Source organism: Saimiri boliviensis, chromosome 14, assembly GCF_048565385.1.
Source record: "Saimiri boliviensis isolate mSaiBol1 chromosome 14, mSaiBol1.pri, whole genome shotgun sequence".
NCBI lineage: Eukaryota > Metazoa > Chordata > Mammalia > Primates > Cebidae > Saimiri > Saimiri boliviensis.
This window is the reverse complement of record NC_133462.1, coordinates 8126012-8138531: the sequence shown is the minus strand read 5'-3', so window position 1 is coordinate 8138531 and position 12520 is coordinate 8126012. Positions and strand designations below refer to the sequence as shown.

The 12520-nt window shown below is 53.5% G+C and overlaps 1 protein-coding gene across 5 annotated transcripts in view; it reads right to left on the bottom strand.

Annotated features, from left to right (window-relative positions):
- IL4I1 (interleukin 4 induced 1) overlaps nucleotides 1-12520 on the bottom strand; it is a 42703-nt gene that overhangs the window by 7112 nt on the left and 23071 nt on the right. The window contains exons 2-5 of one of the 5 annotated variants that reach the window (XM_010351103.3): nucleotides 11517-11637; nucleotides 6461-6613; nucleotides 807-1045; nucleotides 52-164 (exon numbers count right to left, since the gene is read on the bottom strand). In XM_010351103.3, coding sequence (XP_010349405.1) covers nucleotides 52-164; nucleotides 807-1045; nucleotides 6461-6497 — 389 coding nt within the window. In that variant the 5' untranslated portion in view covers nucleotides 6498-6613; nucleotides 11517-11637. The other 4 variants (XM_010351104.2, XM_074386053.1, XM_074386052.1 and 1 more) reach the window with 4 other exon arrangements.

Here is a 12520-nt window from a genome sequence, read left to right as displayed (position 1 = left end):
CTAGGGGGCTGGCTGACTCGAGGCACATGTGTGGGTGGGTTGCCAGGTCACCTGTGGGAGCTGGGCATGCGCATGGCTCCCAGCTCCCCAATCCAGCCCGTGTTCCGGTCCCGGTAGGTGAAGATTCGGCCCCCGATCCTGTTATCTGCCTCTAGGATGGTGACCTGAGGGAAACCATGCAGTGAGGGGGGCCCTGCGGTTCCACCCATGACCTTTCCCTGCTCCCCTGCCCCGTGCCAGCGTCCTGCCTTCTTCCATCCTCACGGTGGCACAGACCTAGACCCTAGACTAGGTGAGGGTCCCCTTCTGTATGGGAGGCGGGAGAACAGAACTGAGTGAGCAGTTCCAGAGTACAGCAGGAAGGCCGCCAGCTAGACTTCAGAGGGACTTCCCAGCTCAGGGAGCTGGGAGATAAACCCTATATGTAGAAGTCCCCGGGCTGGACTGTTCTCATTCTTGGATTTCAGTGAGTAGGTCAGTGGTTAGACCTCAGGGCACACATCCCCTTGGTAAAGTTTCCAGCTCCACAGACAGGCACCCCACCCCAGGACAGAGGGGCTTTCTGTGAGACTTCCCTCTGGGATGAGGAAAGTGGGATAGGAAAGTCTAGGGCCTCTCAATGATGACACGTGGCAGTAAGTGGTTTGGGCCTCACCCCTAGACCAGGGGGAAAGGTAGCCTCTCCCTCCCCTCCCCCCACACCCTACCCCACCCTCTCAAGCAGGAGCAGGGCCAGGTCCCTCTGCCCAGGGACCCCAGCCCACAGCAGGAGGGACTCCAGGTAGACTACAAGCAGCACTTCCCACCTTGTGTCCGGCATCACTGAGCACCTTGGCAGCCACCAGCCCAGCCACGCCAGCGCCAACCACAATCACCCTCTGGGGCTTGAGGGTCCGATCGAGGCCCAGGGTCACCACCTTGAGCAGCTGCTCGTAGTCAGGATCGCGCATGCATTTCTCGAAGGGGTCCTGGCCGTGTTCGGTCTTCCAGTCCTGGGAGGCTGCCAGGCTGAGGAGGATGGGGACGAGGACGAGGAGGCGCAGGACTGGGAAGGGGAGGACAGGGTCAGCGGATGCGCGGTGGGTGCGGGGAAAGGGGTTCTGCTCGCTTGTCCCAGAGCCCCTCCCCTGCTTACTCACCCAGCGGGGCCATGACTGTCGGTGGGAGATGGCGTCTGGGGTGGAGGAGAAGTGAGGGCCACTGTGACCGCCGCCTCGGTGCCCTGGAGCCCGCCTTTGTCTCCCACGGGCTGCCCAGCTGCTCCACCCAGCCCTCCCCCCATCACTGCCCTCCTCTCTGGACTCGTGTCACCAGACCCCATTCCTTCAGCGTCCCCTGGGCCGTCCCCACCTCCCTCCTCACCGTTCTCTCGGGCTCCTGTCTCTGTCCCTTCTTTTCTCTCTTTCTTTTCTTTTCTTTCTTTCTTTTTTTTAACAGTCTTGCTCTGTCACCCAGGCTGTAGTGCAGTGGTACAATCTTGGCTCACTGCAACCTCCACCTCCTGGATTCAAGCTATCCTCCCACCTCAGCCTCCCAAGTAGCTGGAGTTACAGGCACCCACAACCACCTCTGGCTAATCACCACATTGGCCAAGCTGGTCTCAAACTCCTGACCTCAGGTGATCCACCCGCCTCGGCCTCCCAAAGTCCTGGGATTCCAGGCGTGAGCTGCCGTGCGCGGCCTATTTTCCCTCTTCCTCACCTCCCCGCCTGACTGCTTCTCAGTCCCGATTTCTGTGGGTCCTCTCTCTCTGTGCCCCGACGGCTGGCCGTGTGGCCACCTCCAGCTCTTGGCGACAGCAGGACCGCGAGATCCTCTCCTCTGCCCTCCGCTGTCTCTGCTGTGGCCCTTTCTCTCCCCTTAAACTGGCAGAGCCCCGCCCGCCCCTCCTTTTGGGAAATTGGCCAAGGGAAATGAAACTGGTGTTCTGGAGTCGCAGGGTCAGATGCTGAGTCTAGCTGAGGTTGGAGAAAGGGGGTCGGAGGAAGTCGTTTAGTCTCTTTTCTTCCTTTTGCCCCAGATAGTTCTGGGGTGGTTTGGAGGCCAGAAATAGATGCTCAGGTAACCGTGTCGACAGCGGGGAATGCCCCGGGGCCTTTGTTTCTACCCTCCCCCATGCCGCCTTGATTCCTGAGGCCTGGGGACAGAGGAGCTACAGTCCCTGGGCCAGGCCAATTTTCCCCTCCAGGTCCCTCTCCATCAGGTGACGCCATGTCCTACCGGGCCTCCCATGGTTCCACTTCGCCCTCCACTTGCCACTCAGAGCCTCAGTCTCCCCCTCTGTCAAAAGGGTGTAGCAGTGGGGCTGACAGCCATGGCCCAGGGGTCAGGACCTGGGCTGTGAGCCTGCCCTCTCCTCTGTGGCTCCTGTCTGCAGCTGTCAAATGGGGATGTCATGGTGTTTTAGGACCCGGCAGTACTGGAAGCAGCTCCTTTGGAAATGCCAGCAGCTGTGGCTGCAGGGGCCCTGGGGGAAGGGTTCTGTGAGTGGCCACCTGGCAGGAGGAAGAGCTCAGGCGTCACCCATCCCTGCCTTGAGAACCACCTTGGTACTCAGGGCAGGGTGTGGGGCAGCACCTTGAAGTGGGTGGAGGTGGAGAGGAAATAGCGGGGACTTTCCGTGGGGTGGGGGTGAGGGAGCCGGGGCCTTGGTGAGGAGGAAAACCAGAGGGAGGCACATTCTCCTGATTAAGGGTTGTCAGGGGCATTACCAAGAAGATGGGAAACTCCTGCAGTAAATCAAAGAGGGATGTGGTTTATGGCCACGAAGGGCTGGGGGTGAACGTGAGTAAGAATTCTACGGAAAACCATCAGAGAGCTGGATGGGCCCCAGGCCGAAAGAGCTCGGGTCAGCAAAAACAGTGACAAGGGCCGGCGGTGGCTCACGCCTGTTATCCCATCGCTCTGGGAGGCTGAGGTTGGCGGACCAACTCCTGGTTATGTCAGGAGTTCAAGACCAGCCCGGCCATCTGGTCAGGTGAAATGGTGAAACCCTGTTCTACTAAAAATACAAAAATTAGCTAGGCGTGATGGCAGGTGCCTGTAATCCCAGCTACTCAGGAGGCTGAGGCAGGAGAATCGCTTGAACCCGGGAGGCGGAGGTTGCAGTGAGCTGAGATCGCGCCATTGCACTACAGCCTGGGTGACAGAGTGAGACTCCGTCTCAAAATAATAGTAATACTAAATAAAACAGTCACAAGGGCTGGGTGCAGTGGCTCACTCCTGTAATCCCAGCACTTTGGGAGAACGAGGTGGGAAGATTGCTTCAGCCCAGGTTTTTGAGACCAGCCTGGCCAAGGTGGTGAAACCCCGTCTCTACTAAAAATACAAAAAATTAGCCGGGCATGGTGGCAGGTGCCTACTTGGGAGGCTGAGGCACAGAATTGCTTGAACACAGGAGGCGGAGGTTGCAGTGAGCCGAGATCGTACCACTGCACTTCAGTCTGGGCGACAGAGCAAGACTCCTTCTCAAAAAAAAAAAGTAATGATGAAAATGTTCCCGTGGCGATCACCTGCTCGGAGGCTGCCCAGTGCTCAGGGCTTTGCACCCATCGTAACCCTCACAGTGCCTGCATTTCAGGCCGGGTATGGTGGCTCACACCTGTAATCCCAGCACTTTGGGAGGTTGAGGGGGGCGGAAATCACTTGAGGTCATGAGTTCGAGACCAGCCTGTCCAGCATGATGAAACCGCATCTCTATAAAAAAGAAAAAAGTCGCTGGGCGCAGTGGCTCAAGCCTGTAATCCCAGCACTTTGGGAGGCCGAGGCGGGTGGATCACGAGGTCGAGAGATTGAGACCATCCTGGTCAACATGGTGAAACCCCGTCTCTACTAAAAATACAAAAAATTAGCTGGGCATGGTGGCGTGTGCCTGTAATCCCAGCTACTCAGGAGGCTGAGGCAGGAGAATTGCCTGAACCCAGGAGGCGGAGGTTGCGGTGAGCCGAGATCGCGCCATTGCACTCCAGCCTGGGTAACAAGAGCGAAACTCCGTCTCAAAAAAAAAAAAAAAGAAAAAAGAAAAAATCCAGGCATGGTGTTGTACACCTGTAATCCCAGGTACTGGGAAGGTTAAGGCAGGAGACTCCCTTGCACATGGGAGGCGGCGGCTAGAGTGAGCCAAGATTTCGCCAATGCACTCCAGCCTGGGCGACTACATCTCAAAAAAACCCCAAAATCAAAAAGCAAACAAACAAACAAACAAACAAACAAACCCAACAACATGCCTGCATTTGATAGATGAGGAAACTGAGGCTTGGAGATGGCGAGAGGGTGGGGCAGAAGAGGACCCCGGGGCACAGAGAGGGGAAGGGGCTTGGCCCAGGTCTCAGCGCTCCATTCACAATGACGTGTCAAGTATGAACGGGGCAGGATTGGGGTCTTGTTCACCTGGGCCTTGGCCTGGGTCCCACAGCGGGGAATGGCCGTGCTGGCGGTTCCTTGGCAGGTCGGGCAGACCCCAGGTGCCCGGCCCCTGCCCAGCAGCTTGTTCAGCTCTGCAGCGTCATAGCAGCGCAAACGACCATGGAAAGGGGCGCAGCCCCAGAGCCACTGGCTCCCAGGGCATGTCCCAGGAGTTTTTGGGTCCCCAGAGTGGGTGGGGCCCCACAGTAATCCCCTGGTCCTTGATCACACAGGGTTGCCGCACAAAGCTCCTCTGGCTCTGGGCTCATGTGCGGCTCCCCTTGGTGCACTTCTGCCCTTTTTTTTTTTTTTGAGAGGGAGTCTTGCCCTGTCACCCAGGCTGGAGTGCAATGGCATGATCTTGGCTCACTGCAACCTCTGCCTCCCGGGTTCAAGTGATTCTCCTGCCTCAGCCCCCGGAGTAGCTGGGACTACAGGTGCGCACCACCACTCCTGGCTAATTTTTGTATCTTTAGTAGAGATGGGGTTTCACCATGTTGGCCAAGCTGGTCTTGAACTCCTGACCTTGTAATCTGCCTGCCTCAGTCAGCCTCCCAAAGTTCTGGGATTACAGGTGTGAGCCACCACACCTGGCGGCAATTTTTGTATTTTTAGTAGAGACGGGGTTTCACCATTTTGGACAGGCTGGTCTTGAACTCCTGACCTCAGGTTATCCACCCGCCTAGGCCTCCGAAAGTACTGGGAGCCACTGGGCCCAGCCTCCAGGATCATTTCTGATACTAAGGAGATTGGTGTTCAGGTTAAATTAGGTTTACGGATGAGGGTGGAATTCTGGAAAAGCGATTTGGATTAGGTGAGTCAGAGACAGGAAGGAGAGGATGGGGAGGAATGGCATGGTCAAGTATCTGTTGACTTCAATTGATTTAGGGATATGCTGGTTTTACGGTGGTTTCTAGAAAACAAAGTTAATTCTCCTAGATAATGGTCTTTGGTGGGGGCAAATCCTACCTTATTTGCTTGGCTTCTAGAACCACAATGACAGTTTCTTCTTTTTTTTTTTTTTTTTTTTTTTTTGAGACAGAGTCTCCATCTGTCGCCCAGTCTGGAGTGCAGTGGCATGATCTCGGCTCACTGCAACCTCCACCTCCCGGGTTCATGCAGTTCTCCTGCCTCAGCCTCCTGAGTAGCTGGGATTACAGGCATGCGCCACCATGCCCGGCTAAGTTTTGTATTTTTAGTGGAGATGGGGTTTCACCATGTTGGTCAGATTGGTCTCGAACTCCTGACCTCAAGTGATCCACCAGTCTTGGCCTCCTATAGTACTAGGATTACAGGTGTGAGCCACCACGCCCGGCCCATAATGACAGTTCCGATGGGGTTTAAGTTGTGTCTGCACAGCAGCCAGAGACCTGGCCCCAGCCCCACTGGGAGCATTGTGGCACATCAGGACAGCTGATGCTGATGGGGGCTGTACAGACTTGCTGGAGACAAGGCCCCTGCCTTATGTATATACGGATTCTCTTCTCTGAGTCTGTGAAAAGACCCTAAGTGGTCAGTATTAATACACACCAGCTGAGCACAGTGGCTCACGCCTGTAATCCCAGCACTTTGGGAGGCTGAGGTGGGTGGATCACAAGGTGAGGAGTTTGAGACCAGCCTGGCCAACATGGTGAAACCCCATCTCTACTAAAACACAAAAATTAGCTAGGCGTGGTGGCACATGCCTGTAATCCCAGCTATTCAGGAGGCTGAGGCAGGAGAATCGCTTGAATCTGGAAGGCGGAGGTTGCAGTGAGACGAGATCCCACCACTGCACTCCAGCTTGGGCGATAAAGTGAGACTCCATCTCAAAACAAAACAAACAAAACTTTCACCAAGGCTTGGGTGGGTGAGCAGGGCCTGCCTAGGGGGTGACCTGGGATCTGGGTGGGAGACAGGGGGTCCAGGCCCAGATGGCGAAAGGGACTCAGGGATCAGAGGACAGGACTACTGAGTGCCCTGATCTTTGGCCGGACCCCAGGGCAGGGGCCCCTTCCCATGGAACCCTCCTTCCCGTTTCCAGAACATCCCAGGGCCCCGGGCGGGGGGCACTCACTGCATGGCTGGCTCTGAGGGGCTGTCTCAGCACCCATGGCTTTTCTGGTTAGCCCAGGACAGAAGTCATCGTTGGGCGTGTGCGGAACCGAAGTGAATGATAGTGGCGATGTCCTGAGGCCCTTGTTAGATCACAGGTGCCAGGGTTCCTGTGCTGGGGTCAGAGCAGTTGGGAGGCTGTGAAAGGTAGGTCCCCCTTTCTCAGAAGAGTTTTATTATGGAAACTTTCAAACCTCTAAAACCAGAGTGGTCAGCGCGATGAACCCAGGGGTAGCGATGGCTTCGCACAGCCCGTGTTTCACTGACATCCTCTCCCTCCCCTCACTGGACTTATTTTAGAGCAAACCCAGACACCGTATTTTCTTTCTTTTTTATTTTTTGAGATGGAGTCTCCCTCTGTCAACTAGGCTGGAGTGCAATGGTATGATCTTGGCTCACTACAACCTCCGCCTCCCAGGTTCATGCGATTCTCCTGCCTCGGGCTCTGGAGTGGCAGGGATTACAGGCACATACCACCACACCTGGCTAATTTTTTATTTTTAGTAGAGACAGGGTTTCACCATGTTGGCCAGGCTAGTCTTGAACTCCTGACCTCAGGTGATCCACCCGCCTCTGCCTCCCAAAAATGCTGGGATTATATGTGTGAGACACGGAGCCTGATCTTTTTTTTTTTTTTTTTTTTTTTTTCCTGAGAGAGGGTCTCACTCCTTTGCCCAGGCTGGAGTGCAGTGGTGCGATCTCAACTCACTGCAACCTCCTCCTCCAGGGTTCAAGTGATTTTCCTGCCTCAGCCTCCTGAGGAGTTGGGATTACAGGCACGTACCACCATGCCTGGCTAATTTTTGTATTTTTAGTAGTCAGGGTTTCATCATGTTGGTTGGGCTGGTCTTGAACTCCTGACCTCAGATGATCCACCCACCTCAGCCTTCCAATGTGTCGGGATTACAGGTGTGAGCCACTGCACCCAGCCCATCATATTGTTTTGTAGTTAAATACATTAGAATGTTTCTCTAAAGCAGAAGCCAGCCAATGTTTTCTGTAAATATTTGAGGCTTTGCAGGCTAAAGGTTTCTCCCTGGCTGGGCGCAGTGGCTCAAGCCTGTAATCCCAGCACTTTGGGAGGCCGAGGCGGGCGGATCACGAGGTCAGGAGATCGAGACCATCCTGGTCAACATGGTGAAACACCGTCTCTACTACAAATACAAAAAATTAGCCGGGCATGGTGGCGCGTGCCTGTAATCCCAGCTACTCAGGAGGCTGAGGCAGGAGAATCGCCTGAACCCGGGAGGCGGAGGTTGCGGTGAGCCGAGATCGCGCCATTGCACTCCAGCCTGGGTAACAAGAGCAAAACTCCGTCTCAAAAAAAAAAGGTTTCTCTCTGAGTACTCCAGGCTGCCCTCCAAGCAGCTGACCAAAATGTATGCCCTACCTATATATGGATTCTCTTCTCTGAGTCTGTCCAAAGACCTTAAGTGGTCAGTATTAAAACTTTCACCAAGCCGGGCGCAGTGGCTCAAGCCTGTAATCCCAGCACTTTGGGAGGCCGAGGCGGGCGGATCACGAGGTCGAGAGATCGAGACCATCCTGGTCAACAAGGTGAAACCCCGTCTCTACTAAAAATACAAAACATTAGCTGGGCATGGTGGCGCGTGCCTGTAATCCCAGCTAGTCAGGAGGCTGAGGCAGGAGAATTGCCTGAACCCAGGAGGCGGAAGTTGCGGTGAGCCGAGATCGCGCCATTGCACTCCAGCCTGGGTAACAAGAGCGAAACTCTGTCTCAGGAAAAAAAAAAAAAAAAAAAGAAAAAAAAAAAACAAAAAACTTTCACCAAGGCTTGGGTGGGCAGGGCCTGCCCAGGGGATGACCTGGGACCTGGGTGGGAGTCAGGGGGTCCAGGCCCAGATAGAAGGGACTCAGGGACCAGAGTGGGTGTGACTATGTGCCAGTAAAACTTTATTTACAAAAACAGGAGGGAGGACTATAGTTTTCCTTTTTTTTCTTTCTTTTCTTTCTTTTTTTTGGAGACGGAGTTTCGCTCGTTACCCAGGCTGGAGTGCAATGGCGCGATCTCGGCTCACCGCAACCTCCGCCTCCTGGGTTCAGGCAATTCTCCTGCCTCAGCCTCCTGAGTAGCTGGGATTACAGGCACGTGCCACCATGCCCAGCTAATTTTTTGTATTTTTAGTAGAGACGGGGTTTCACTATGTTGACCAGGATGGTCTTGATCTCTCGACCTCGTGATCCACCTGCCTCGGCCTCCCAAAGTGCTGGGATTACAGGCTTGAGCCACCGCGCCCGGCTTCTTTTTTTTTTTTTTTTGAGGTGGAGCCTCAATCTGTTGCCCAGGCTGGAGTGCAGTGGCACAATCTCAGCTCTCACTGCTACCTGTCTCCCAGGTTCAAGCAATTCTTGTGCTTCAGCCTCCCAAGTAGCTGGGATTACAGGCACCCACCAACCACCACCCACTTTTTTCTTTCTTTCTTTCTTTTTTGAGACAGAGTCTTGCACTGTTGCCCAGGCTGGAGTGCAGTGGCACGATCTCGGCTCACTGCAACCTCCACCTCCCGGGTTCTAAGGATTCCCCTGCCTCAGCCTCCTGAGCAGCCGGGATTGCAGGCGTGCACCACCATGCCTGGCTGATCTTGTATTTTTAGTAGAGACAGGGTTTCACCATGTTGGCCAGGCTGGTCTTCAACTCCCAACCTCAAATGATCCACTTGGCTTGGCCTCCCAAAGTGCTGGGATTACAGGAGTGAGCCACCTCACCCGACCAATTTTTGTATTTTTAGAAGAGACCGTGTTTTACCATATTGGCCAGGCTGATCTCAAACTCCTGTTCTCAAGCCATCTGCCTGCCTTGGCCTCCCAAAGTGCTGGGATTACAGGCGTGAGCCACTGTGCCCCACTGCCTTTGGCTTTTTAAAAATCATAATACCATTGTCATATGTTAAGATGGCAGACATTTCTTATTATCATTAAATCAACGTTCATGTTTCCTGGAATATGTCATCATTTTTTTAAAAAAACAGTTGGTGTGGGCCGGGCGCTGTGGCTCAAGCCTGTAATCCCAGCACTTTGGGAGGCCCAGGAGGGCGGATCACCTGAGGTCAGGAGTTAGAGACCAGGCTGATCAACATGGTGAAACCCTGTCACTACTGAAAATACAAAAATTAGCCGGGCGTGGTGGCGGATGCCTGTAATTCCAGCTACTCAGAAGGCTGAGGCAGGAGAATCATTTGTACCCAGGAGGCGGAGGTTGCTGTGAGCTGAGATCATGCCACTGCACTTCAGCCTGGGCAACAAAGTGGGACTCCGTCTCAAGAAAGAAAATGAAAAACGGTTTGTCAAGATGCAAATCAGAGTCCATATTGCATTTGAGTGATTGTCTTGGTCAGTGTCACTTGATGCCCAGCATGGTGGCTCACACCTGCAATCCCAGCACTTTGGGAGGCTGAGGCAGGTGGATTGCCAGAGCTCGGGAGTTCTCAACCAGCCTGGGCAATATGGTGAAACCCCGTCTCTACTAAAAAACTACAAAAAATTAGCTGGGTGTGGTGGCATGCGCCTGTAGTCCCAGCTACTCGGGAGGCTGACGCAAGAAAAGTACCCGGGAGGCAGAGGTTGCAGTGAGCCGAGATTGTGCCACTGCACTCCAGTCTGAGCAAGAGAATGAGACCTTGTCTCAAAAAAAAAAAAAAAGTGTGTCACTTTCAGTTCTGTGGATTCAAGGGAACTAGGGTGTCTAATGTGACTCCAGGGCACGAGGCTAGTCCCCAAGAAGGCAGCACACCTGGTCTGCTTCTTGCTTCAGGAAATTTTTGGCTTTTGAGAGGGTTCAACCTAATGGTGTCTGGAGGGGAGATGGGACGAGGGCGTCTGTGTGGGTCAGTGTTTGGAGTGACTAGGGCCCTCCTGTGCAGGAGCCAAGGGTGTGGTCTTGTGGGACAGGCATGGGAACAGCTGGGGTCACTGAAACCTGGCTGCTAAGAAGCGGACCTGGCTTCCAAGCGTGAGGTCTTCGCTCCCTGAGAGGTTCTGTGGAGAGCTGCTGCCCTGAGTCTGAGAGTCTGAGGGTAGATTTTTTTTTTTTTTCTTTTTTGGGACAGAGTCTCACTCTGTCGCCCAGGCTGGAGTGCAATGGTGCGATCTGGGCTCACTGCAACCTCCAGCTCCCTGGTTCAAGCGATTCTTCTGCCTCAACCTCCCAAGTAGATGGGATTACAGATGCCCGACACCATGCCTGGCTAATTTTTTGTATTTTTAGTAAAGATGGGGTTTCACTACATTGGCCAGGCTGGTCTCAAACTCCTGACCTTGTGATCCGCCCGCCTTGGCTTCCTGAAGTGCTGGGATGACAGGTGGGAGCTACCATGCCTGGCCGACTACGTATGTTATCGTATGTGCTGGGTCTGTTTTTTTGTCTCGCTCTTGCCACTCAGGCTGGAGCGCAGTGGTGCGATCTCAACTCACTACAACCAATCTCTGCCTCCCGGGTTCATGCGATCCTCCCACCTCAGTCTCCAAGAAGCTGGAACTCTAGGCAGGAGCCACCATGGCTGGCTCAATTTTGTTTTTTTTTTTGGTTTTTTTTTTTTTTTTGAGGCGGAGTTTCGCTCTTGTTACCCAGGCTGGAGTGCAATGGCGCGATCTCGGCTCACCGCAACCTCCGCCTCCTGGGTTCAGGCAATTCTCCTGCCTCAGCCTCCTGAGTAGCTGGGATTACAGGCACATGCCACCATGCCCAGCTAATTTTTTGTATTTTTAGTAGAGACGGGGTTTCACCATGTTGACCAGGATGGTCTCGATCTCTCGACCTCGTGATCCACCCGCCTCGGCCTCCCAAAGTGCTGGGATTACAGGCTTGAGCCACCGCGCCCGGCCTCAATTTTGTATTTTTGTGGAGAAGGGGTTTTACCATGTTGCCCAGGCTGGTCTCAAACTCCTCACCTCAAGTGATCCACTCCCCTTGGCCTCCCCAGAATGCTGGGATTACAGGCATGAGCCGCCACTCTTAACCCTAAACAGGGAAAAACAAAGCAGTAAGAGCTGAGATTCACCTTTAAAAGCCTCTGATTCCAAATTTAGTCACCCAATGTGTCTTCGTATTAATGAATGAGGAGCTTAAGGACTTGAGGCCATTTGTCGGGACTGACAAGGAAGCCCATCTGTGTTTTCTTCCTGGAAAGGGAAACAAATTACAATGGAGCTGCCACCCACCGTGGCACCCAGTGGGTTGCTGATGCTGCTGAGATCTTGGGATCCCTCTCAGACTCCCTGAGGAGGCCTCCTGGACCCATTTCCCACATGGCTCCAGGGCACAGAGCTTCCTGATTTACTGGAATTACTTGTGTTCTTTAAGATCCCTTGTGGGGGATGGGGGAAGTGGGTGGTGGGAAAAAAATGTAGAACTTAAATTTGCTTTTTTTTTTTTTTTTTGAGACAGAGTCTTAACTTTGTCACCCAGGCTGGAGTGCAGTGGTGTGATCTCGGCTCACTGCAACCTCCGCCTCCCAGGTTCAAGTGATTCTCCTGCCTCAGCCTCCTAAGTAGCTGGGATTATAGGTACCCGCCACCACATCTGGCTATGTTTTGTATTTTTAGTGGAGATGGGGTTTCAGATTGATCTTGAACTCCTGACTTCAAGTGATTGCCTCCCTTGGCCTCCCAAAGCTGGAATTTGTCCTTATTTTAAAAATACAACTATAAGAAAGCAATTAAGCATTGCTAATGTTTAACATGCAAAATAGGAAATAATATGCAAAATAATAGGAAAAATATACATATACTTTGGGAATACATGCTCAAATTTTCGCATCACGATTGTGTGGCCCCTGCCAATGACCTCCTTGTGGACAATTTTCAGTAACTCCAGGCCCAGATCAGGATCAGCTCTAAAAATGGACGCTGAATGCAACAATGTACGTAAAATGCAAACTGTTTCTACCTCCTAGAGCAGGCGTCCCCAAACTTTTTACACAGGGGGCCAGTTCACCGTCCCTCAGACCGTTGGAGGGCCGCCACATCCTGTGCTCCTCTCACTGACCACCAATGAAAGAGGTGC